Here is a 27,350-nt window from a genome sequence, read left to right on the forward strand (position 1 = left end):
GTAATAAACAGTATTATTTTTTCTTTTTAGTAGAATTTGTTTTCCACCATGGCAGAAAGTAAAATAGTCCCAGAGACGTCAGTAAAGTACATCATAGTTAGTAGCATCTGACGTCTTTGTCCAAGCTTCCTACTCATCCTGGCATCTCTGTCCCTCTCTCCCTGCATCTCCTCCTTTTGAAACTGTTTTGAAGCTCTTTTCTTTGACTCTTCTCCCACTTTCAGTCTTGCTTTATTTAATTGTGTTAACGTTTGTCTTTTGAACCACCAGCTTACTGTGTAGTTACTAGGCTGTTCTCTTTGGTGTACTGTTTTGGAACTTAATCTCACTCCTGCCATTAGGTGTCAAAATAAGTGGCCTGATGCTTAGAAATGGTCAAGACCCTAATAGCTCCTGAATGAGTTAGTGCTGCTGGCCATTTATTGCTTGTGAAAAATCAGATGGCACTCTATGTATGCCTATGTGGATGTAAGTCCCAAACAGTTTTAAGTAACGTGGCTCTGGTGTTCCTTAACTAGGTGGATGCAGAATATAAAGAAAGTGTCTAAGGAGTAGTTACATCATGGTGTTGTTTTCCCAAAGTCCTCTTCCAGGTAGTTGTGTGGCGCTTGCTTATGTAAGAAATTCATGTTGGTGTTGCCAGAACCGTATGGCAGGCCTGATGAAGGAAGTTGGGAAGAATGATGCTGTAACTGACAAAAATGAGATTCCTCAATCATGACTGTTTCAAAACTATTTTGAAGGCATGGGGAGAAGGGACTTAGATTATGAATTACCCTTTTCATACTTGCAGGAATAGATTTCTCGCTTGGATGCCTGCTCTCAGTGTGTGATCATTAGTAGTTCTCCTAGATTGACAATTTGGGAGATAGACACAGCTCCTTATCCCAGCAGGTGGCAACTTCAGCCATGCTGAAGAGGTACGGTTGACTCTGATTCCCTTTATTCTACTGACAGAAGTTATACTTCCACACGCTTTTACTGCTGTGTTAGATATAGTTTATTAGCTTCCCAGCTGATTTCTTTATATATTTCCTGAGTTCTTATTAGTATTTCAATTAATTTACCATCTGCATTGGATTTTGTTAGTTAAATAAAAAAGCACATGAAAATAATTTTATCTTGCATGAACACGTCCAGTTCTTCATTCACTCTAAGCATGTACATATATATTTGCAGTTTTCTTTTGGATGTTTCTACGGTTTCTTTTTTTTTTCCTTGTTCCTTGATATCTGTCTGTCAGGTGGGCCATGAGCAGAGAATTCCTTCTGAAATTGCCTGTGTAATCTGTTTTCTGTATGGGTGTGTGTCTGAGGCACCTTTGCCTTGCAGCCTCTAAAAATGGGATGCTTTCTGTCACCAAGTCTTTCTCATGTTCGTAATTGCAGAGGTACCATGCTTTACCTCCCTTGCTTATGGTTGAATGTTGCTGTCAGCTAGATCCTTACAACCACCTGTGCCTGATAGTACAGCCACTCCTCTCTTTGAAGCCTGTGTCAAAGTTTCTGTACTTAAAGTTGGTATGCAGTAGATTTGTTGGTGTAGTGGAGCATGAGGATGTGCTGGTAGATATATTCAGAAATGAGAAAACCATCAGTCCACTGAGGACTGTTGATTTTTGTGGAATCTCTTAGAGAACCACTGTGGATAAAAAGACTGAGTAATCTGGAGGCTGATTTGCCAAGACATTTAATGAGCATAACTCCTGATGTATGTGGACTGTTAGATGCCATGACTTTGCAATGTGTTCCAGTGCTGAAGTGCCTGATGTTGGCTGTCACAGTGTGTCTTCGAGGTTTACGCAAGGCCAATTGCAGGTATATAAACCGAGTTTAATTTATAACATTCTTCTTTTCAGCCAGGAATAACTGGTATGTGTCACATTTTATATGTTGCTTTTCTAAGCTCACTGTCCAATATTATGATCTTCATCAGTTATTTCATGCATTAAATCAGAGGTTCATTATAAAGTGCAGAGCCTTAAGATGATGCTACGCTGAGTCCCCCCGCAACTTAGTGAATTATGATTCTCACTTGACCTGTGGTAAATCATCATGCCTACTTACAGTTGGGGTATTTAACTTCCTTTCGTTTCAAGGAACTGGGTACGTGACTGGTTTAGGGATTTTTGGAAATCCTAGTGCATGTATTGCTGCTTGAAAACTTTTCTAAGTCTGGCCTAGTATCTTTAATACTGTAGCTGCTACTAGGGAGAGTTAAAATTTTGCATTTGCTGAAATATGAGTATAAGAATACTGAACTCCACAACATGTCATGGATTTTAATTTTTTTTTGTGTTGTACAGCAGCCAAAAAGATTTTTTTTATTGTATAATTCCTCTGGATTATAATTATCTGTCATTATAAATCTTTTTATAGTAAAACTGTCTAGTTTAGAAATTCAGATGGTACTGTCATTATCTTTCATAGAGAGCTATCTATAATTTTGTAGTTACACATTCTGTTCCTTTACACTCACTGAAGTTATAATTAATTTTTTTTTTCTAACAGTCTTCTTGCAAGCAAAATGTTTCACTCATGGTGATGGTGCTGATAAGTAGTAAATAGTTCAATCTTCTCTTGGTTTCAATCTGTTTATCGTGTTAGTGTAATGTGTAATTTTCTCAAAGGCTCCAAAGTCCTGAGTTATCTACACATCGTTATCCGTAATACTCAATGCAAAGTCACTGAGAACTTGATTATGATTACAAAGAAATCCGCTGAAATATCCTAAAAGCAAAAAGGCTTCATTTGTAAATTTTATTCTGCTGCTTTTTCTTCTTCAGTATTATCCGGATTAATTTGATCATTTTTCTCAGTTTTCAATATCCAGGATAAAATAAATAACATACATACAAATGTACGTATGTTGTAGTTACAGTAGGTTTTCTTCAGAGGGATTGAAATGGTTCCCCTGATGTAAATATGTTTCACACCGGATCACTACACCCTCCCATGTGGTAACCTATCATCTCAAGCTCTAACGATCCCTTACCCTTGTTGACGTTAGCAAACTTTTCCTCTGGGGCATTTTCTTTTGTTTCCTTTGTCAGCTGGTCTAAAGAGAAGAAAACTGCTCAGTCTTGATTTTTCTGCAGATGTTAAGGATTTTACTGCAAAGTTCAGTAACGTGACATTTGTTTTCAATGTAGTCAGAGACACAGAAACAAGAAAATCAGGCAGGCCGTAAAGCTTCTTGTTCTACTTTAGATTCTCTATAGCAGATAAACACTGGAATCTGAAAATTTTAAACAACTTCATAAGAGTGTGATCGCTTACAATTTTATTACACGGACATGTTTTTTCTTTTTTTTTCTAAAAACCCCCACGCTGTATGTGTCTAAACAGAAAGAGGCGAGAATCTAGTAAACAAAAAAGTAAGGATGAGAACAAAATGAAAAGAATTAAAGGGAAAAAGTGTAGTAAAAATGTTGGCATCTGATGCTCTTTTTCCCCAAAGTAAGTGTAAGATTACATTTTTCCCAACAAGTGTAAGGTTATTATTATATTCTCTTGCTGTCACTGAGGTAAATGCAGTGTTTCCTGCTCTAGAAGCTGAGAACAGGCTGAAACTTTTTCGCTTGCTTGGGACAACAAACCTTTGAAGCCTCACTCCATGCCAGGGATGGGAACTTCATGGCCCTGAGCTCTGTGTACTCTCTGATCCTGTCCCTTGCCTCAAAGGGCTGAGAGCAGAGGATGGACTGTATACAGATGTTGGGGAAGGAAGAGGAAGTGCCTTTCCTTGAAATCCTCCAGACAGTTTATCAGCCAGGGAGAGGTAATCATGGACTAGGAATGAACAAGCCAAAGCAAACCCAAGAGGCCTGGCAGAGTCCAAAGCGTATGCATAATCATGTATGTTTTTAAAATATCCAAATGTCTTGCAATGGACAAGATCCAGTGTGGCTTTCTTGGGTTGTTGGAGCTTTGTAGGACCTGCTTCAAGTAGTGTTCTCTTATAATGATCTACTTCGGCCCTGAATACATAACAGGAATGCCATGACATTTAATATATAAAAGCATTTCTGGTTTTCAATGCATGCTGTAGCAGTTCTGTTTCAATGGAATTACTTAAGGTATATGTCCGAGTAGTATTTGAGCCAACAGCAAAGTAATTTTTTCCTTCTCATTGAAAACACCCGCTGAACACAGTAAAACTTCAACCTTTGTGCAGTATATTTGAAACTAATTCAAAAGTGAAGGAACAGCTTTGTTCAGTAGTGAGAGAACAGCTTAGTAGTGTTAATGCTGTTTCTGGAATACATCAACTGCAGTAAACTTTAAGGGTACCTTATACTCAGCAACCAGCAGGATTCTGGGACCAAAAAATAGGAGAATATCAAATTTGATTTAACAAGAGCGATACTGAAATTGTACTGGATGAGACTTCCTTCATCAAGCATATTTGCAAGATCTATAATCAGTTTTAAAGAAAGCTGCCTACAACAGCTAGGGCAGTAAATGCCAAGCAGAATTGAGTGTCAGGCAAGGAAAGTGTTAGATACAGACAAAAAAGTGTAGCTGTAAGCTGCTAAGGATGAAAAAAATTGATAGTTGTTATACATGCTCTTTAGCCCATTGTCTAGTGGCTGTATTCTGGTAATAAGTAACGATGATTGCAGCTTGTTGACTGATAAGATAGATGACCTAACCAATTCGACAGTCTCTTCATTCAACACTCGTTGAATAGGATATGAAGTCATAGGCTAATTACCATAAAACACAATTGTAGACTTGGTGAAGTACATTCACTGCTGGAAACTATTAAGTTTCTTCCTGGTGGTCAGAGACCAGGTTCCAACATGATTTTTGCTGAGCTGTATTCACTTGAGAGACTTTTACAGAATTATATAAAACTTTTAGCTAATGTGGGGAAGATGTCATTCCACAAGTTCAGAGGTACATCGATCATCCAGCTATTTAAACAAAAGTGAGAAGGTAAGTCTATGTTAATTATAAAGCAATTTTCTTGATCATAATTTTGTGGAAATACTCTGCTTAGATTAGCCTAAATTGTCACATCAAGCATACAGTTGAGAATTTTTTGTCCATGGGTATGGAAAGCGCGGAGCTACTATCAGTATGCTTCGTACTGTTAAGCAATTTCAGAAACAAGAGCAAAATCTGGGTCTTCCATATGCCTTGCTATTCTCACAAGGGCTGGTGATACTTTCGGATGGTCGCTCTTGGAAATTTTTGGGCCAGAATAGGTTGACCTGCAAAATTGCTCCAAATGTTTCCTCAGTTTTGTGAGGGCTAAGACCATAGGAAACAATGAGCTTCCATATGTTTAGGTGTCTCTAATGAAGTCAAATGGACTGTCTCCTGGTTCCTGTTTTGTGTAGTGCCCTGTTCACCTATATGCAAAGGAGCGTATAAAAATTTTAGGACACCTGGCAGACAATATGTTTCTTTGCTTACCATCTGCAATGAAGTCTTGGTTCAGGACATAATCATTTTTTGATCCATGTTAATTTGTTGTTTAAGAAGAGGAAGAATTGAGCATCCTTTTTCAGGAACTTTTAAAAATGTGGATTTTACTGTTGACGTAAAGAGCTAGAATTCATGTTTTGTCCAGCTTCAAAGCAAAAAAAATAGTGTGCCACCAGGGATTAATACTAATGAATATTCCCTTTCAACGTCTAAGTCTATGTCTAACCAAACTGTTTGTTTTCTATGAAGTAACATTACAAGTGCTTCTGAATTGTGAAATAAATCCAGATAGTTGAAGGCAGGAGAGCTGTTCAGGTGCTCTCAGTGAGATTGTGCATTAAGAAGCAAGAAGATTTTTGAATGACGGCTTTAGCATTTTGTTATATATATATGACAGTTGCCGCTTTAGGAAACTCACCCTCAGCTAAGGTGTCTTTGCAGGACCTTACAAATTCCGTGGAGGCATAAGCTGCCAGATGCAATGTGTCTAAAATAAGGATGCAGAGTGTCTCAAACAGGGATGCAAATTGAAATTAAAATAGACTGACCAACTCATCTGATTGGTGCCATTCTACCACAGAAATAAATTAAACCTGGTAAACTTTATTTCATGGTGGTGAGATCAGTCTTTAACCAATCTACACTTACTGATGTGGAATTTCTATTGACGTGTGGGTGTGTGACACTTCTCAAGGGACAAAAAAAAGCAGCAAAGATATTTATGCTAGTCTAATTGCATTCCAGACAACTTGTGTCTTATTAGCTGAAGGAAAAGGAGCCTAAAGCAAATTTTGAAAAGAAAAATTATTAGGTCAATCTGACATCTGCTGTGTGGGAAAACATTCCTTGGGAAAATGTGACTGTACAGCTATCTGGGATCTCATAAACAGAATTAATCCTAAGCATTTGTTTGCTGTCATCAACAACAATGGTGGACCAGCAGCAGTGTTTAACTACACAGAACAAATAACAGCGTAAGACTGGAGAGAAAGTGCAATATTGTTTTTCTGAAAGAGTTCCTGTGATAAAACTAACTAGGCGTTAGAATTATTGTTTCCTTGATAAACGTGTCAGAATATCATATCTGAGATGTTGAAGGCTTGCTTTGCATTAAAGTTGTCTTTGTGACTACTCTGGCTTAGCATCTTGCAATCGCTGAAACATCATTCACCTTTTTTAAAATAAAAATAAAAGCATGCATAGAAATACAAGTATGAAATCAGATTTTTTTTAAATGTGCAAAATATAATCTGAATTTTTGCTATTAAATGAACTATTACACAAGTTATCAGCCCTTCACACAACCCCCAAAATAGAGAACCCCAAACCAAACTAAACTTGGCCTCATGTATATTGTGCCAAATATCAAACCTGGCCTTATTTATACTATGCCAAATTCCAAACCTTCTGTGGAGTTTGTTTGGTTTGTTTGTTTGTTATTTTTTTTTCTATGTGTTCCCTTTCTTGTTTTCTGCTTCTTTGTATCTTGCTTGTCCTGGTTTAGTATAGAAGCTTTTCCAGATGGATGTTGTCTTCAATTACCATACCAATTATCATGCATATCTGTAGTGTGCTGTGCAGTTGTTAATCATAGTTGTACAGGTAGTAAAGCTGAGATATTAAAGTCTGTTAAATTGTAATTTTGTTCTTAAAACCCAAATCTTATCATGGAACTCTTCTTATTTGTCCTAATGTCACTAACCTCTGAAGAGAGCTTTTAAAATAGTAATGTTTGCAAAGTTGTCAAGACAAAACTGAGTGTAACTTTATTCCTCTGGTCTAGGATATAGTTACCTGGTTTTTAAAGTTTAGGAAGTGAACCATTTTCTGCACATTTAGTGGGCTGAACTAGCCCAGTGTGGGGTAGAAGAACATTTTTGCTGGTGCAAGGGCTTTGGTCTGCAAACTTGATATACAGTGGTGGGGAAGCCCTTGAAATTTATTTCTGTTCCCCACAGTTTCCTGCTTTTCCAGTTGTGGTATCACTGCGTGTTTATGCCCAAATTAATAAGATGTTAACATAACGGAGTTTATAACATCGGCTAACCAGGGTCTTCTGCTAGATTACTGGTGCGTGCCTAGTGCTTCTGGAGGATAAAATTACCTCTTGCTCAGCTTGTGTGCTCTTCTGAGCTGCTCCCATCATGCCGCTGCTGACTGCCTACCTCACTCTGCACCAGGCCACATTAAGAATCATGGTGTTAAAAATACAGTTTGCAACAGCCTGGATTGAGCAGTACAGCCAAGTTAATGTATGTGGGTACAGTGCTTTCTTTTCAAGAGTTCATCACTTTATTTTTGAAACTGTTAAGAACAACGTTGGCATATTCAGAGCTCCAGAACGAAATCATACATGTTTCTTGTACTACTGTGTTAATAATTATGTCAGGCATCACAAAAAATTAACGTGATCCTTCTATATTCTGTGAACGGCAATTCTGCCAACTAACGGGATTGAGAGGGTGACACTTACTCATGTATCATGGTTGACTGTGCTTGATGTCTAAAGACAAAGTGAACTCCAACTGAAAAGCCTCTAAGGGCTGGAGCATTTGTATGATCTCTTTCACAAATACTGCTTTCTCCCAGGGTGTTTATTTCCCTCAATGCAGACACTAATAAGATACTTTCCCTTATCTGGCTGTTTTCCCATGCAATATGCTATAATAAATAGGGACCTTTATATTCAAGCACAGAATTTTTCTGAGAGATTTAACTCTATAGCAAGCTGCTATGTACTTAATGTCTCTGAATTTATTTTAATGGTTAATCTGTTTCTTTAAAAGCTTCATATTTTACAGGGATGGAACTTGATTTACAACCGAGGTTGGAGTGTTTGTACCTTTTAAACAGATAGAATTTATGGCTTTTAAATAAACAGAAGTATGCAAATTGAGGGTATTTTTCATCAGCCCCCTGTTACTTTCATATATTAACTAATCCTGTATTTTGGCTATTAAAATAATTTGTGGGAAAAGCTGCTTCCAATGGTTTTCTCTGTATTTAGCTCACAGAAACAAAGTCGTAAGGGAAATACCGTACTCGGTGCTATGGATAAAACCACAGCAAAGTGGTGCCGGCACTGAGGTGTACGTGCATCCTGTCACTCAGTGTGTACCTGGGCCTTAAAGACTGCATCTCCAGAAAAGCAATTTGATTCACTCACGATTCTTCCTTTACTCTTGGGTGGGGAAAAAAAGGCATTGTTAGACCTTTGGTTTCTTTTAATACGGAAAATTATTTTTAGCTCATTGGATAGTAATTTAACTTGCATCTAGATGTATTAACAGAGTATTTGATGCTACTTTTTCCCTTCTCCCCCTCATCTTTTGCTTTCCTCCTTCCACTAAAAATATCTTCATTTTTTCCCACTGGTTCATAATCTCTGAATTGCAAACCTTATCTGTGGAGTTCTAACACCAAACCTCCAAAACACTTTGTTTATCTTACTTCTGAAAAAAATGCAAATTTATTATATCTTTTTTCATTTTGTAAAAGTATTGTCTCTAATAATTGTATCAGAGGTGTTATTTTTTCCTTCCTGATCTGTTAGCATATTTCTTTTAATTTCCTCACAGAAAAAAATCAAAAGTTTTTTGAAGTAATCCCCATCTGGCCATTTTCATGTCTTGTACCCAGGAAAATGGACCCAGACCTGGACAGGGGCTTCATATGTTACCTTTATACAACTTCTTATTAGAAGAATGATTCCTTTACTATAAATAAAGGAATTAACAATGAATCGCAAGGCAGAAATGACACCTGTGTATCTCATGTTATACAAATTAAAGCATAGTTTTATATATGTGTGGGAAGTTTCATGCTGTGTTGATGGCATTTGTAACGTCTTGCTCAGACTATGAAATGGCATTGTCAATGATCTCCAAGAATAAGAAGTCATTAATTGCTCTTTCTGATACTGGAGTACCTTTTTTTTTTTTTTTTTTTTTTTTTTGTGGTGGCCCAAACAGAGATTATGTAGACTTTTATACTATATAGTAAGCTTTAGATTTGGTACATTTAATCTAACCTGTCTGCCATTGGAAATTGCAGTGACAGTTATGTCTCACAATGGTGTGAAAGCCATAGGAATGTGATGGTATTCATTTATACTAGATACATTACAAGAAATTCCTTTTATTCCAGTAGAGGGAGATAACTAGTATGATCTACCCATGCTTTTCAGCATATACATACATGATTTGGGTAAGAGGATGCAGGATTGAAGGTAACTTGAAAAGGGTATGATGTTATTCAGGGTGCTGAAAGTACAGTGTAACTGAGAGATAAAACAGTGGACAATGTTAATACTGATAAATGCTGAGTGCTTTACATGGGGGAAGATGTTTCTAATTATATTTATACAGTAGTGGGCTCTTAATTAGTTGTTAGTGCTCTGGAGAGAGATATTCATATTGCAAAATATATATGTTTGAAAATGTTAGCCCAATGTTTAGTAGCCATCAAGAAGCAGGTAAAATGTAAGGATTACTTGTTTCAAATAGAGGGCAGACTTCTAAATCATCCCTGTGTCATTCAATAACTGTTTTAACTGAGCTGCAGTATTGCCTGTTGTTCTGGACTTTCCATCCCAGAAGGATGCAGAGGCATAGAGGAGGCAGGAGTGGTGAGAGTGACCAGCAGTGTTGAGTGGCTTGCTTGGCACCAGCAGCAAACCAGTCCAGACTTCTCAAGCCAGGAAAGGTTTTGACAGGGTGTGAAGCAGAGAAAGGCTTGTTTAAGAGATTTGTAGAATCACAGGCTCTATAGATAAGAGGACATTCATAAAGTGCAGATTCAAAATAAAATAGAGATAGCGTTTCTCATTATATGTATTTATTTAAACCGTGGAACTTGGAGAATGTTGTGAATGCTGGAGGATGGTGGCTCAGGTTTAAAAAACAAACAAACAAAATCTAACACACCTCTTATCCCCCAGAATCGTAAGAAAACCCCATCCTAGTCTTTTAAACAGAAAAATATCACCACTCATTCAAGAAATGTTTGATCCATTGGTTTCTGAAAACTGAGAGTATACTCCAGGGAAAGCATCATTATGTCATCACTTCTTTTTTTGTCGTTCACATCTTCTGTTGTTCACTTTCAGAAATCAGGTAATAGGCAAGATGGATTTTGAGTCTAGCTTTGTCTATTCTTGTAACTGGTATGTAGATCCATCTTGTCAAGGAAGATAATGTCACTGGACATTGCAGAGTATGTGTTATACATTGCATTGCAAACAACAGAACTACCTTAAGTAGCTCAAGTTTACTTCTCTGTTCTGCATATGTAAATTACTGGTATATCATTTGATTGGAAGTAAGAGACGACAGATATTCTCTATTAGTTGTGAAATATATTATTTTTCTTGGTGTCACTCAATTTTGAGGAGAAATCTGTGTGATTATCATAGAACCATAGAATGCTTTGGGTTGGAAGGGACCTTAAAGATCATGTAGTTCCAACCCCCCTGCCATGGGCAGGGACACCTCCCACTAGACCAGGCTGCTCAAAGCCCCATCCAGCCTGGCCTTGAACACTTCCAGGGATGGGGTATCTACAGCTTCCCTGAGCAACCTGTTCCAGTGTCTCACCATCCGCACAGTAAAGAATTTCTTCATAATATCTAATCTAAGTTTCCCCTCTTTCAGTTTAAAACCATTACCCCTCATCCTATTGCTCCACTCCCTGATAGAGTCCCTCCCCATCGTTTCTATAGGCCCCCTTTAAGTACTGGAAGGCTGCTCTAAGGTCTCCCTGGAGCCTTCTCTTCTCCAGGCTGAACAAACCCAACTCAGCCTAGCCTCTCTTCACAGGAGAGGCGTTCCAGCCCTCTGATCATCTTCATGGCCCTCCTCTGAACTTGCTCCAACAGGTCCATGTCCTTCTTATGTTGGGAGCCCCAGAGCTGGATGCAGTACTCCAGGAGGGGTCTTGTAAGAGTGGAGTAGAGGGGGAGCATCATCTCCCTCAACCTGCTGGCCACTCTTGTTTTGATGCAGCCTAGGATGTGGTTGGCTTTCTGGGCTGCACATGCATGTTGCTGGCTCGCGTTGAGCTTCTTGTCCACCAACACCTCCAAGTCCTTCTCCTTGGGGCTGCTCTCAATCCATTCTCCTCCCGGTTGGTATTTGTGCGTGGTATTGCCCTGACTCATGTGCAGGACCTTGCACTTGGCCTGGTTGAACTTCATGAGTTTTGCATGGGCCTACCTCTTAAGCCTGTCTAGGTCCCTCTGGATGGCATCCCTTCCCTCAAGCATGTTGACTGCATCACACAGCTTGGTATCATCATCAGACTTGCTGAGTGTGCACTCAGTCTCACTATCCATGTCGCCAGCAAAGATCTTGAACAGCGCTGGTCCTAATACCAACCCCTGAGGAACTCCACTCGTCACTGGTTCCCACTTGGACATTGAGCCACTGACCGCAACACTTTGAGTGCGACATCTAGCCACCTGCTTATCCACCAAGTGGTCCATCCATCAAATCCGTGTCTCTCCAGGTAGAGACAAGGATGTCGTGCAGGACGGTGTCAAATGCTTTGCACAGGTCCAGGTACCTGATGTCACTTGCTCTTCTCTTGTCTGCCAATGCTGTAACCCCACCACAGAAGGCCACCCAATTTGTCAGGCACAGTTTGCCTTTAGTGAAGCCATGTTGTCTGTCACCAATCACCTTATTTTCCGTGTGCCTCAGCATAGTTTCCAGGAGGATCTGCTTTGTGGTCTTGTCAGGCGCAGAGGTGAGACTGACCGGCCTGTAGTTCCCCCGGCTCTTCCTTTTTCCCCCTTTTTAAAAATGGGGGTTATGTTTCCACTTTTCTAGTTGGTGGGAACTTCACCAGACCGTCATGACTTCTCACATATGATGGATAGTGGCTTAGCAGCTTCATCTGCCTGTTCCCTCAGTAGCTGCAGATGCGTCTCATCAGGTCCCATGGATTTGTGCACCTTCAGGTTCCTTAGATGGTCTCAAACTTGATTCTACTGTGTGCAGTTCTTCATTATCCCAGTCCCTATCTTTGCCTTCTGTGACTTGGGTGGTGTGGCTAGAGCACTTGCCAGTGAAGACTGAGGCAAAAAAAAGGGAGTTCTTTCATTGGAAATTGGATCTTGAATCTGTTTTCTAGAATATTTTTTTTTCTGGCTTTATTGTTTTAAAGTTAATCTTAAATAGCAAGATATGAAGAGCCTTTGCTGGTGATAACATTGAAATACTTGTAAATGTGCCCTTCTTAATGGGCATCTTCATCTGCGGATGATTTTGGAGAAAATGTAGTGTATCTGCTGTTAAGCTGCCGAGGTGATACTCTATGTATTTCTGACAGAGTTATCTGAAAGTCCACTCAATGCAGATGTATCAAAATATGTGTAAAGTAACAGTCAGAAATATAAACACATGATCTTTCTCTGTGAGATTGAATCTATTTAGTGACTTAAAACTAATTTCTAAAGCATAGTAATTTGATTCCTAGTATCAAATAAAAGATTACAAATAGTTCCCTTCATGTTTTCAGAGGCAGCTAATCAGCTGGAGGTTTGTAAGGGTATGTTTAAGCTGCTTTTGGTATATTTGAGCTGGAAGTTGGAAATTCCCCCTGTGGCAGATGCTTGCTACATAACTGCTTTCCTTTTATTTTCAGAAACACTGGTCAATGTTTTAGCCAGTCCTCCGGTATTCTACCTGTGTTTATTTTTACATATTTAAATTACAAAAAAATGCATGAGGGTCTACTTGCATTTGAAATGACAAAACATTATAGTGTTTGTGTGTATGTATATATAAAAGATATAAAACCTTGTAATCTATGCGCTTTTAATGTGTTATACCAGATCGCATCAGTGATGCTATTTTATTCTTACGGTTGCAAGGCTTTTTTTCCACATCCAAAGAAGTCAACAGGAATAGCATCTTTGATCTTCAGAACAAAAAGTCCAAATCTACTCACTAACTTGCTTGTATATGTAGGAATTGGTGGCATATATTTGGTAGCAAAGGGCCGCCTTCTCAGACTGTGCAATTACTAACAGTTGCTTTACTGAATTGGAATATAAATGTGGGAGAATGACTTATGAAATATAGGAAATTTTTTATTCTTATTAAGTCAGGACAGAATTCCTCAATACATTATCCTAATTTTAATTCATTTTTTGATTTAGAAGTTTAATAGATTGTAAATGCACAGCAGTCTCAGGATATTTCAATTACTTTATTGAACTGTTTTAGAAAAGTTTTGTAAGAAGGAGCAAAAATTGTTTGAAGTGCAGTATCTTGTTGTTCATTCAGTCTAGAAACCTCCCTGAGTGCCTAATTGTTTGTTTTGTTTCCTCTTAGATGAATCGACTCCTAAAGAAGTCAGCAGGGTAAGTGCTGCTCTGTATCCCCTCTAAAAAAAAGTGTAGTCTCTGAGGCCCACTGTTCACTTGAGATGACTTTTGTGCAGTCTCTGATCAAGATTTGACTCTATTCCCTGGACATAGTGGTTCTCCAGAGAAAAAAAATTGGTGGACTGACTGACTAGAGAACAGTTAATAAGGAAAATAAATATTAAGAACACTTAATTGGCTGTAAATAAATTAAAGGTTATTTTGCATTAACAAATTTAGAGTTCCCAAAGTGCAATTTTCATGATCCAGTTTTAAAAAGGTACTTCACGGAAACCAGGAAAGTCATGGGACTTTGAGCATAACAGCAGATTATTTAATCAGTGTTACTGCCTCGAGAGATAGCAAGCATAAGAGGAAACAAGGGAAGGAATACGCCCTATCTAATAACTCCTTTTGAGATGTGCTGTGGTATGGATGAACTAAAATCTTTGAAATATTTTGCAGTGTACTGTATGAAATGTAATTTAAAAATCTAAAAAAAAAATATATTCAGTAATAAATTCCCAACTCTAGCTTTACATCTGGTTGACACTGTGTCCTGTAGAATATCAGTCCGTAGTTGAGGACTAGTTCGGGGATCTTAGAAGCCTGTGCCTTTGCCGGGAATGACAAAAGATCAGTATATGACAATCTGTTGCCCTCAAATGTATCCAGTCAGCCTAAGGCACCCAAATCTTATTTCATATAAGATGAGGCGGCCACTTACAGCTTTCTGAGGTGGAATCATAGTCCTGTTTTCCTCCTCTTCTTGAATGTCTTGCATAAACTATTTCATATTCCCAGGAGAAACACAATAGTGTCAGACACATATTAAAAAATAAGGCTGATTGAAAGATTGCAAAAGCTGGCTGGGTGGTCTTGCTCTCAGAAGTCTTTTGGAAAATACTGGGGTATGGAAGGAGCGGAAATGGGCTGGTAGTGGAAACCTCAGTTTGGTAACCTGGAGAGCAGAGGGCTTCCATAAGAGGGAATTGAAGTTCATCTCTTACGAGACTACGAAAAAGACATTAAATAATGTCTAAAATGATTTATTCAAGCAGAAATTCTCCATATACGTGATGTGCTATGGATGCGTAAGGGTGTTGAGAATTTAGGTGTCAATTAATATGTTTTAGTAATTTATTAATTTATAATAGCTTTTGCCCCCCCCTTAGTATTGAACAGTTATGGCAGTTGAGTAAATACCTATCGGTGCAACCAAAGATTATTGTTATTATTATATCTCTATACATTTTTTTATTCCAAAATAATTAAAGATCTGCCTAACAATCTGAGAAGCTGTAATTATTTCTGTGGAAGGAAGTTCCTTTTCATTCTAAGTAATTTGGTAAATAGATTCACATTTTACTTAAAACTCTGTAAAATGGAGTTACAAAACATATCCAGGTTACCACATTCAAGCTATTTGAGGCAAAAAAAGCAAGCTTTGGAACCTTGAACGGCCCCCACCCGAGTCTGCCCTGCCAGTTACCCCCCTCTCAAACATGCTGGTCCCAGCCACCTCAGCCCCTCGAAGTCGTGTACGGTGACTTAGAGTTTTCCTGAAGGTGGATGGGCTGTCACTTCAAATCCTGGAGTCAGTGGGATGCAGATGATACTTGAGATGTTCTAAAGTAAATGTTTTCTCCCCCCTTTTTTTGTTTAGCTATCAGTCATTGTGCATTTGGTGTGTATACCATGTTACACTATTATTTTTTTTAGAAGTACAACAGTTGAGGGTGCTCAGTAATGCACCATACTACAAATGAACATGTTTGTTAGTTTATAGTATTTTTGAATAATGCTGTATATAATAACATAAACCTTTGTAATACATTCTCTTTCTTCAGCAGCAGCTCAAACAGATGCCAGTTTAATTAAAATCTGAACATAAATTAGAATTTAAATTAGGAAAGTTCTGTACGTGAGTAATGTTTTTCAGACAAAAAGACGTGTTCATGCTGACTGAAGAATTATGAGTTTTAAAGTCATTAAGTGTTACATTTTTAATTCCTGAAAATGTCTTCAAGAAGATGCTTATATCATAGAGAAGCAAAAATAAAGGTTAGTGAAAGGAAATTTATTGCAGAATTAAATCACCAACTGGTTAAAAGTATTATATTAGTTAGGAATCAAGGTAGAAACATGCTGAAAAAATGTGGTTTTCATCACTGGATTTTTTTTTTCCATCATTCAATGTTGGACAGAGTGAAAACATTAAAACATTCATAGTCATATGCTGTGACATCAGTTGCTTCAATAGTCTTCTTTTCAATTGTGCTTACACAGGACAAGAGAATTAAATTGGGGGAGGATATTTTTTTTTAACCCCTTTCTCCCCCAAAAAAGCCTCACCTTTTTTCTTTATAAACATACAAGATTATAAACTTGTTCTAGGGCTCGAAATACTGAACTTGTCATTCATTTGCCTTTTTTTTTTTTTTCTTTTTATCAGCAAAACGCATTGGGATGAATGGTGTCCAGATTTGTGGGGGAAAAAAAAAAATCTTCTTGAATTATTGAAAGGAAATTTTGGTATTTTCGAGGGTTTGTATTGCAGTTTCACACTTTGAGAATTGAGGAAGTTCTGAAAAATGCTGTTGTATAGGAACTGCATTTTTAATCTTTTTCCATCTTTAGCAGCTTAGTAGAAAAATGAAAATAAAGTAGCAATCTTGGCTATCAGCATTACAAGGAGAGAATAGAAGAAACCCTCCGTATATTTTAAATTTTGAGGTTTACAGAATAGAAAAGAAGCTTTTCAAAATAAATTATTTTTAAATCTGGTCTACTTGTAGTGATTTCGTCAATATTTTAGTGTTCAGAAGTTATGTGTAAAGATATCCTAGTTTGGCCTGACATAGTAGCTGATGGGTGGGAGTCGGGGGGGGGAAAGATTTCCTGATTCCTATAGACTGCTTTTGGTATAAGAACAATTCTGGTTACAAAATATCTCATGAGCATCTGTGACCAAAGAGTGAACCTGTGAACTTTTTTCTGCATGCTAGGTTCCAGTATTTATGAAATATATGTAACTGGGGACAGAATCTCCTTTTCACGTGATGTAGTATTGGGAACATCCTTGGAAATGCTGAGTTTCTTCTGCTTACTTATTGTGCAGATGTGTGTTGGCTGATCCCATCCCATCCTAGCTACAGAAGTGCTTTTCTGGGCAGAGGGATTTAGGAAAGAAAACCAACTATTGAACTATTTTGATGAGGAAAACTTAAGCTGAAGTTTATACTTTGCTGTTTTGTCCACAAAAGAAATTAGAATAGAGAAGAGTGAGTTTGAGCATTAATTGCATATGTATTCATGTATATCTAGACTAAAGATATACTTCTGTGACAGTATTAATGAAAACAGTGTGCATTGGAGACATGTTATTCTTTTCAGTTGGCAAAAATAACCCCATTCCTACATGAACTGTAGCCAGGATTTTGTTCTACGTGCTGCTAACTTTCCCATGATCGCTGTGTGCTCTTTTGTACCTCAGATTCCAAAGTTTAAACAAAAATACTTAATGTTCCTGATATGATCACGGTGAAATTAGCTGTTGTTCATTTTGCTTAATGACTTTCCATTCCATGTTTACTTGAATAATACTTCCAGTGAAGCTGCCTTTTGGCAAGTACCTTTGCTTTGTAAACTCCGGTGATGCCAACAGCAATTCACTTTGCAGAAGTTTACCATATAAACATCAGAAAATTATTACCTAGCGAGTGACTTGCTCAGTTACAGTACTTTATTCTTGGAAACGGGAATAATACTTTAATCTTCTCCTTTCCCCTTTTTGGACTTGGAGCTTTTGGCAGCTGCCTTGGCACCAGCTAGCACCCAGCACGGTATGTCGCTGACAGTTACAGAATTAGCAAGTGTGTTTTCAGTAAATAGTTGCAGTAATTGCATGTATCCTTACCATGCATCTGATAATAAAAGTTTGGGCTTTTTGTGACACATTGGCAAAGCAAGCTCATTCTATTCCCTTATTAAAGATGGGATTTAAATGTTTTTCCACAGTCCCAGAACTGAAGACTGACGAATTAATCAAAAAGTTAGGGGAACTGGAACAAACATATATATCCAGCCTTTAGAAGTGATGCAAATGGCGTTGTACCCATTGTCATGAGAAGATGCTTGTATAAGCTGATTTCTTTATAAAGAAAATCTTGTGGATACTCTGGTAGTGATAAGCAACAGTGGTAGGAAAATGAGGAAGTTTATTTTTAATTTTGTACATGATGTCTTTAGAGTGCTTGCAAGTCAAGTATTAGGAGGGAATGGGATTTTATAAAAAGCTTTTTCAAAAAAAAGGAGCAGTATTCAGCCTTGTCAAGTTAAAATGAAGCTCATTATGCTGTTTTATTATATAATCTAGAGAGGTGATATAATTGAGATATTCATGCAGTTTTATGAGCTTTACAGTTAATAACAGCTTATATGGTTACTTCTATATATTCATAATGTTCTTTTCTCGTAAGCCAAGCCTTTGCTTTTTATTATATGATTTTCCTATTACTAGCGAAGCACTTTATTTCAGTTACCATTTGATAACAGGGAAGGAGCTGATGGAAAGATTAGAATTGAATGCCAGTGAATGGGGGCTATTTGGCAAGACGCTTCTCCTAGGGAAGGTGTTCACCATCTCTCCCAAGGCTTGGAAATCGGCTATGTAAACAGGCTGTGAAACATGTGCATTCAAAATTAGTGAACCCTTTCTGTGCAGAGTGAGAGCTCATTTGCATCTTTTGACATAATAGGGCCCGTCCTGCCAAATGTCATCTCATATTCTCCCTTCTTTGCTTTTGTCATGAACGGTGTTTGATGTGCGAACAAACAATTCATAAATACCTGTGTACAGTGCCGCAATGCTAAACTTTATTTACCGAGCAAGTTCTAACCCATGTCCTCTCCAGTCAAAACAAGAAGAATAGACGTCAGACAAATGCGTGTAGAAGCAGTTTTCTCTGAGGCTATGTACAAGCATTAAAATTAATCACCTCAGCTAAGTCTGCTCTTTATAGCTTCTTGCTTTCCAGTGTCCAAGTTTAAACAAAACTGGTTACTCCAGCCAATGCCAGTTACCTCTTCTGATTTTTTGGAGCAGAGAGATTTTTCTGAGCTTCCTCTCCACGCTCACCGCTCCTCTGAAAGCCAGCTCCGCACTGTAAGCTTGCTTACCGCTTTCTCTCCACTTTTTTTTTACTGTCTGAGGATCTGACATCTTTTGGCTCAGCATTTCCAACTTGAAGCAAGCAAGCAGTTTTGTTCCTACTCTTTAGGGGTCTTTTGGTGGTTTTTTTTGTTTGTTTGTTTTTTAAATTAAGTTCAGACCCATATTTTTGGTTCTTGACATGCATGGTTTAGATGTTTTAGATGTTATCACTGTTTTTAGGACACAGTTATCTCTTAGTTATTTGTGCCCCAAATTGACAAACAGCAGTTTCTATGCAAGCTGTGAACTAACTATTGGTGCAGCTAAACAAGGCAAAATATTGCAGCCAGTGGAAGTACAAGGCCTACGGAATGTAGCAGGAAATGTAAATAATATATATCAAACATGTACACAATCTAACTTACATACACATAAAAATAACCTGAATAAAAGTTTGTGTCCTTTTCCCCTTTTCTCAATTTTATTATTGGTTTAATTAAATATTTTGGCTTTTTTTTTTTTTTTCTACAAGCATTTCTTTCTTTATACCCATTGGTCATCAGAAATGCAGTAACATGACTATAACTAAAATACAATCATTTCTTGCATTTAAAGAAGTAGGTGACTATTGTGATACTTACAGGTCTGGCCTTTTTTCTTTCTAAATTAGATGTCTGAATAATCATTACAGTGAAGTGGAGTGACACAGGGAATGAATATTCTAGGTACTTCTAAATAAGATGTCTCTTACAAGGCTGCCTTTGCCTGCAAGGGACTGGATTTGGTCACCATTATGTTCCTCTCTAGTTATGAATTCCTTTGAGGGGGAGGGGGCGGGAAGAGGCAAGAATGTATTTCAGTTTAAAAATCTGCTTATGACACAGGCCAATAAAGTAATGGTCCCAAAATTCTTAAAGGAAATATAATATTTCTTTAACAAAGATACAGTAATTGCATATTGATGGTCTTCCCAAAATATTAATTATGGGTACAACCAGAAAATTATATAAAGCGCGTCTCTGAAATCAGGGTGGTAAATGTGAATCTGGGTTTTTTCATAATGCTACCTGAAAGGAAGGGAAAGCTGATCTATTTCAACAAAAGGCATCAAACAATTTAGTTTGTTTATTTATTTTTGTGACTGCAATGCTTGTTTTTAAGAAGTGTTGCTGTTGGGAATTCTGTTTTTTATAAAGCAGGTATCAATGGCATTGAGAACTTATATACATAAGACCAGTCTTTTTGTACTTCTGGTCTGGTATGAACATACCTAGCATGAAATAGTTTAGACTGACATCTCAATCAAATGTCAAGTAAACGTTCAGACCATTAAGACTGCAAAGGAATGGACTTCTTTTTATTTGAAGATATTTTTAGTCCATCTTTAAATTCTCTTGTTGCTGAGACTATAGTTTTGTGGGAAAGAAAACTTGTGTTGGCTAGAAGTTTATCATGAGATTTTGGTCATTTTGGCTTTAGCAGCTGCTTATGTTCTGTAGCATGCTTCATGGAGAAGAAAGTAGCTGTCAGTTTTAAAGAGAAGACTGAAGAAGTTTGGGTAGAGGCTGTTGTCATACTTCAAATCTCATGACTTTGGTGTTTGTGGTGAAGTTCATTCCCTGCCTAAGGACACTGTTTTGTATAAAGTGCTGCACAGAATCACTTGGATTCACTATCTGCAAATCTTGTTGCTGTCATTGACAGATTAATTTAGGGGGCTTGATAAAGAATTAGCTGGGTATCTGAAATACTACCTGATGTAACTAAAGAGAGAATAGGCATTTTAAACTTCCGTGTCTATATACAGTCTCCTTGGCCTATGTACATCCTTTATTCTTAGTGATTTAGCACACTTCAACAGCTAAGGCTCCTTCCAAGAGCCTCGGTTTGTCCCAACAGATCCTACTCCTGGTCCAGGAATTGCTTCTTACCTGAACAGCTAGTTTTGTCCCTTTTTTTTTTTTTTAAGAATGTAATTTTGATCACATGAATTTTTTTTGTCCTTAGTTTTTTGAAGCTGTTTTTTTTTTGTTGTTGGGTTTTTTTGGGTTTTGGTTTTGGCTTTTTCTCCCCCCCACCCCCACCCCATGTACATGTCTCAGATTACATTTATGGCCTCAGTTTCAAGTGCCCTAGGCCAGAATAGCCTATACCTATCCATGGTGTGGCACCTCTAGAGTGCCTTGCAAATGGATGGGGTGGCACTGGACTCAACGTGCATAACATTAGCGCTCTCAGCACTGCTGATGTCCTTATTGCACACTCTGTCCAGCCTGCCCGCACAATGGTGAGGGTCAGGCAGCTCTTCACGTCCCAGCTCCTTTCGCTTAGCAAACGAAATAGGGGAAGCCTGGAATGGCACCGGGGGCTGGACATGAAGCCCTGATTATGAAGATCCAAAGTGCTTTCCCAGAGCCTCTCTACTTTTCAGTCTGATAATACTTGAAAGGGTGGGTAAGGAGCCTTGAAAATTTTTAAGGCAAATACTTGCTGCTTGCTAGAAGAATTGGTCCCTGCTTTCCCAAAACTCTGTTTCCAAGGCATACTGATAGGACAGGTCAGCATCTTTTTTTTCCTGGGCAAAACACCTGTGCTGTCCTTCTCCATTGAGCCTGTAATGAAACAGGAGTATACAGCCACCTCCCAGAAGGCAGTAGTCCTTTGACCGTCATAGCCCTGTGGTGGGCTAGAGGCCGCCTGCATAAGTTGATGAAGAGCTTCTTTGTGCTTCTCTCTGACATCCTCTGAAACCAGCCTAAGATGCCTAAATTACAGATGAAAAGTACGCAACATCAAGAGGAATCTCTCCAGATGTGGCCACTTTCCCCCATGTTTTATGGCTTTCACAGTTTGGTGTTTTGTTTTGTTTTTGTTGTTTTTTTTTTAATTATTATTTTCTCAGCCAACGAAGTTCTGTGTCCACAAAATGGGGGGGACATCCCTCTCCACTTTACTGGAATTTGAGCTGTTCGTTTATTCTGACTCCTCCTATCCTGCGATAATGTTGTGTGCTGTGAGGTCTGTAAAAGGACATGTTTCTGTTGCAGAATCAGGCAGTTGTTGCTGTGGAGAAAGAGCTTTGTAGTAGGGAGGAAGTATTACATCGGAACTTGCTCTTCTCGTTGTTATTCAGAAGACTTTTTAAGAAGTTACAGAGGAAACACGTCAACTTCTGGATTATGTTGGCACTTATTGACCTTGTCCTGTATAAATGAAGGCTTTTTGTTGCAGCAGAAGGGCATTTTCTCTTCTGCAGGAGCATGAAATGCCCCTGGCACAGCTACCCCATAAGCATGAAAGCATGGAAATTAATCTTCATTTCAGTTCGTCATACATAAAATTTACTTTAGATATTAAATTGTGTCCTTGAATGTGTTTTTTTTTTTGTACCTTAATTGTTCAGAATGAATGCTTAAAGTACATCTCACTCTTGATATTTCAGTATCTCCTTTCATGGAATAAAATATTTGGGATTCTCAGCCCCTTTGTTTAGATCTAAGTCACAGCACTATTGTTAAATCAACTGTCATGGGTTACTGCCTTCTTTTGTACCACAATATTCTAAAGACAAATAACCATAGAAATATTTTTGTATAAATCCTGCAAAAATATCCTTTTATATTTATAAATTTGAATATGAATATTTAGAACAGGATTTCCCTTCTTAATTGTTAGTTCATTTTCATAGCATCATAATATATGATGCCAGTATGATAGTGGTATAATAGTGCTAAACCAGGTTTTAGTCCACTTGAAATATTTTAATGTAATGTCACTGAAATTCAGAATTTTACAGTAAGTATGCCCAAAATACTTGTAGACACTGAATCTTAAATAGAAGGAAATCATCAATGGGAAGAAGGAAGTAAGTAAAGGGAGTTGAGTAATAATGTTTAAATTGCAAACTAAACTACCTAACAACTTAAGAAACAGTACTTATGCTATATCTGGTGACAGATAAATATTCTTTTTCCACTGAGTGCGTTGAATTTTTTTGAGGATTTCCTAAAGTAAGTTTTACACCAAATATGTGCAAGTCTGTCTTAGCAACCACATTGGATAGGGCTTGTACCAAGGTTTGCTGATGACCTATTCAGTGTTTAAATACATGGTTTCATAAAGAATACTGTGGCTTCTCAACCAAACATAATTGTGGTTATCCAATCTAAAATGCCTAGAACCAAATAAATAAACCTCTTTCACTCCACTGTAATAAAAATAAAACCATTTTACAGCATGACAGAGTAATTCTTCGCTGGTGTTTGATCTAAGTCTTAGAATTACTTAATTGTGAATCTGGACAAATTCTATTCATTTGGCCAGTTGTGGATCCACAGATTGTCAGTAATGGTAATCTGCTGTATTACAACTGTACGTATTATGCAGCTACCATCTTTTTAGTAACATGGATGCATGTAATGATTTGCCCCACTTACAAAATGTTTGGAAGCGTGTGTTGCAGAGGTGAGGATAAAGGGCACATAGCTTATTATATAATTATTATGCAGGCAGAACTGCTGCTTGATTACAGGGAAAGTTATTATTCTGCCATGGCTGTTATGCCAGTGGGGTCATTTTGATGATATGTTCTCTTAGTATATTAGCTTTAACATTTGAAGATTTGGTTTAAATCCTGACTGCATCGCAGGTGAAGAGATACGTATTCATTTCCAAGTTCTGGCATTTTTCCGCATGATAAAGTCTTTATGCATGTGTGCTTGATTAGCTGTTGTTGCTTTAGGATATGTGGCTACACGTAATTTTGCAGATATGGGTTAACACATATGAATAATATAGACTCTTGTTCACCGTTTTCCTGTTATATGGCTACTTACAGCTGTATCGTTAAGTATAAAAATGCCACTTTCATGAAACCATGTTATTGTTTTTTCCCTTTGAAGAATCATACAGTAGTAAATGTGGGACACAACAGAGAACAGTCAATGGAAGCTTGCCAGCTGCCATATGGTGCTAATAATGGTAATGGCATGCTGTATTGTAAACTCAAGACTTACAGCAGTTTATGCATGTATGCAGTGTGACCTTGCAGCGCTGTCAAAATTTATAATCGTCACATCAATTTATAGAAAGAATTATTCAGTGTTAAGTTTGTTATACACTGAGAACATTTTGGACACCCTAGGTCTTAAATGTTCTAATATGTCCATCTGGAGCAATAGATTAAGACAACACCTTGTGGTAAGAAGGGATCATAGCAAAGATTGTATGTTTTCAGGAGCCATTTTAAAGTCAAGATTAAGATATGTTTAATTTACAGGAATCAGAAATTGATATTATCCAGCAAGTACTTGGGCTTTTTGTTGTTGGAGTTTATTGGGGGTTTTTTTTGAGATGAAGAAGCCAAATATATCCTGAATATATGGTCGTATGCTTTGTATTCATGACATAGTGTGTTGTATGTAGAAATGCATGAAAGCAATAGTGGGAATAAAAGTTGTATCATGGAATATATTGTGTAAGTTACATGCTTAATCCATCACTAAGTGTCACATGTACGGGTTTACCCAAAGTTACAGGCAGAGAAGATCTAGAGAGATAAGGAGCAGAGTTAGATATGTGCGCATAAACATGGGAGTGGTGGATAGACTGTGGGACTCTGAACTTTCGTGGCATTTTCCATAATACGGTTTACATTACTCTGGTCTACATTACGTTTGGCTTTAAAGTATGAATGAGCAGGAGAATAAGTCTTTCAAGCAACATTAATTCATCTAAATATCACCAACTTCATTTTTAGTTTAAGCAACATAATTTACTGCATCACTGAGTTCCATAAGTAATTGACCATATTGCTTTCTTCAGTTACCACATTACCAGTTTTGTGCAGGGTAATGGATCTTTGTTTACTGCCAAGTATTGCTTTCTGTGAAATTATTGTTCGTGATGCTATCATGCTACACATGCACGTATACTGCCAGTTTTACCAGCCCTTCACAACTTGGTTTCAGGACTTGGGAACTGGGTAACCAAACGCAGCTGGGCCCCTGAAGAGAGGCCGTGTCTCCTTTCCTATGAGATTTTAGCCATGTCGTGCTGCTTCATCTTATCAGCAACAAGCGCCCCATTGCTCACATCTAAGTATCCTAACCGATTTGTAATCTCTTTCTGGCTTTGTCTGCTGTCTTCAGCTGAAACAAATGCCTATTAAGCCACAGTGACTATCACAATTGACTCATGCGATTTCTGTACTTCAGTCTGTTGGTGTCGATTGCTGATGTATTTGAAAGGCTGGGTTCCTTGAGCTACTGCGTCAAAGCTCTGGTGCTTGGCACAGTTCTGTCATTTGGTTCATGAATTTGAGGTGGAAAGTGCTGGCAAAGCAGCTAGTTGCCTACTTTTTGTGGTGGAGTAGGAGCTTAAAAGGAAGGGGTTGAAGGTTACTTTCCTTATAATTGTTGCATCTCAGCTTCTTCTTGAGACGTTGTCAATTTTAACGAATTTATATGTTTAAAACGTGCAAAGTACATCTGAGTTATTCTAAAATGTTCTTCTCGTCTTTGCTTCCGTAGTACCAGGATACGAATATGCAAGGTGTAGTGTACGAATTGAACAGCTACATAGAACAGCGCCTGGATACAGGAGGAGATAACCAACTACTTCTGTATGAACTGAGCAGCATCATTAAAATAGGTAAGAAAGAAAATCGTGTGTCTCTGAGCTGTTACTTAGCATCAGTGCACAGCACATTTCTTACACGGTTTCATTGTTAAAGACAGGTATTGAGGGATAACAGTGTTTCCTTTGGGTGTTGTTTCAGTATGAACTTACTTCACCTTCTGTCCCTCAGTGAATCCTGGACTGCACTTAAGTGAATTTAATCTTTGGAGAGATTTGTGTATCCAATTGCAAAAATAGACTCCCCTGTTAAATGAACCAAGGAATAGACTATTCTGGTTATGATGGTGTTGCAATGTCAATAGTGAAAGTAAAAATAAATAAATAAATCTATCGGTAATATCACTGCATACTTGAACTCCTTTTGAAACAAAACTGAGAAGTTACTGAAAGAGGGCATATCTTTTGCGGATCTCAAGTTACAGACAGTTGTTTAACCATTTTTTTTCTATCTGATGTAAGTAACTTTTGTGGTAAGAAAATACTATACATGATCAGAAGTTAAAAAATAATTTTTTTTTTTCAAAAAATAATATAAGTGTAATTCAGATTCTTTTTAGCCAGAGTGGAGGTACTCAGACTTCAATAGGAAGTATCAGTAGCTTTGTCCAGTATAGCTTTCAGTCAACTCTTCAAAAAGGTTTTACCCTCTCTGCTACTTTGTTATTTTGTAATGGTGAGTAATGTTTCTGGTTTATATACATGATGTTTTAAAAGGACCACTTCTGTTTACTGATTTTGCTTAAGTGGTTATTTGAATATTGATGTCAAGCTCGCAGCAAATAAAACTGGAATTTTTTAATACACAGCAAGCGAGAAGCTAGAGGAGACAGGGACTGCTTATCTTTTACAATTATTTTTTTTCTTTTTTAAAGCAGATGAGATTTTTTTTTATATGTATTTCCTTTATAGTGCTCATTTGCCTTTTAACTCAATATGCTTACATACTACAGCTGAAGGATTTAAAATCTGAATGCAAATTAGCATGCTCTGAACTCTCACTGGTTTTACACAGTTGGCAATAAGCAAGTAACTACACAGTGGGATTTTTTTCTTTTTGTCAAAGAAATGCAGAAAGACAATTGATTTGATCACACATGAGTATAGTCACTCTCCTGAAATGTACTGAATGGATTCTTGTCTTCATTCATAAAACCTGGGTATCAGATATGTACATTTACTGATTAAAATGTTTATTAACTGTTGAACAGACATACGTACACTCGAAGTATCAAAGTCTATTGTGTAAAACGGGGTAAAAAACATTGACTGCAATATCCGCTTCTGATGTTGAGAGTTTTCATTTTAGCAATAAGTTATAACGGTTGGTTTCCTTAAACTCCCAAAAATTTAAGGTCACTGGACTTTACCCTGTTTCATACAACAATCTGAATCTGGCAGAAATCTGACAAGTATAAACTTTCTGGTGTGTGTCAGTATTTAGAATATGGGGCAGGTGCAGAAAATAGAAACAGTTTGTTTTGAAACACATTTTTATGGCAATATTTGCAACATTTTATTTTCCCATAATTTTCTATCTTAAGGCAAGGACAAATATAGCTTATAATCTACGAATGGTATTTATTTTATTCGTGGAAATGATAATATTATCTGGCTGATTACATTGTAAATACGTGTTCTTATGTTACTTCTCTACTGTCATGTGAATTAATTTGAATTTACAGGCATTAGACCTTGGAATAGGAATAAGATGTATAAAGAGGTTGTTTGTAATTATCTTTTAGAATGTAGTAAA

General features: G+C 37.6%; 1 protein-coding gene across 4 annotated transcripts in view; it reads left to right on the forward strand.

The window, feature by feature from the left end:
- The window catches only part of PDE10A (phosphodiesterase 10A), a 393,462-nt gene that overhangs the window by 299,951 nt on the left and 66,161 nt on the right, over positions 1-27,350 (forward strand). For all 4 annotated transcript variants that reach the window (XM_074580278.1, XM_074580274.1, XM_074580277.1 and 1 more), the window contains 2 exons: positions 13,772-13,800; positions 25,489-25,609. In XM_074580278.1, coding sequence (XP_074436379.1) covers positions 13,772-13,800; positions 25,489-25,609 — 150 coding nt within the window. The remainder of the gene's footprint in view (positions 1-13,771; positions 13,801-25,488; positions 25,610-27,350) is intronic.

Source organism: Larus michahellis, chromosome 3 (genome assembly GCF_964199755.1).
Source record: "Larus michahellis chromosome 3, bLarMic1.1, whole genome shotgun sequence".
Classification (NCBI taxonomy): Eukaryota; Metazoa; Chordata; class Aves; order Charadriiformes; family Laridae; genus Larus; species Larus michahellis.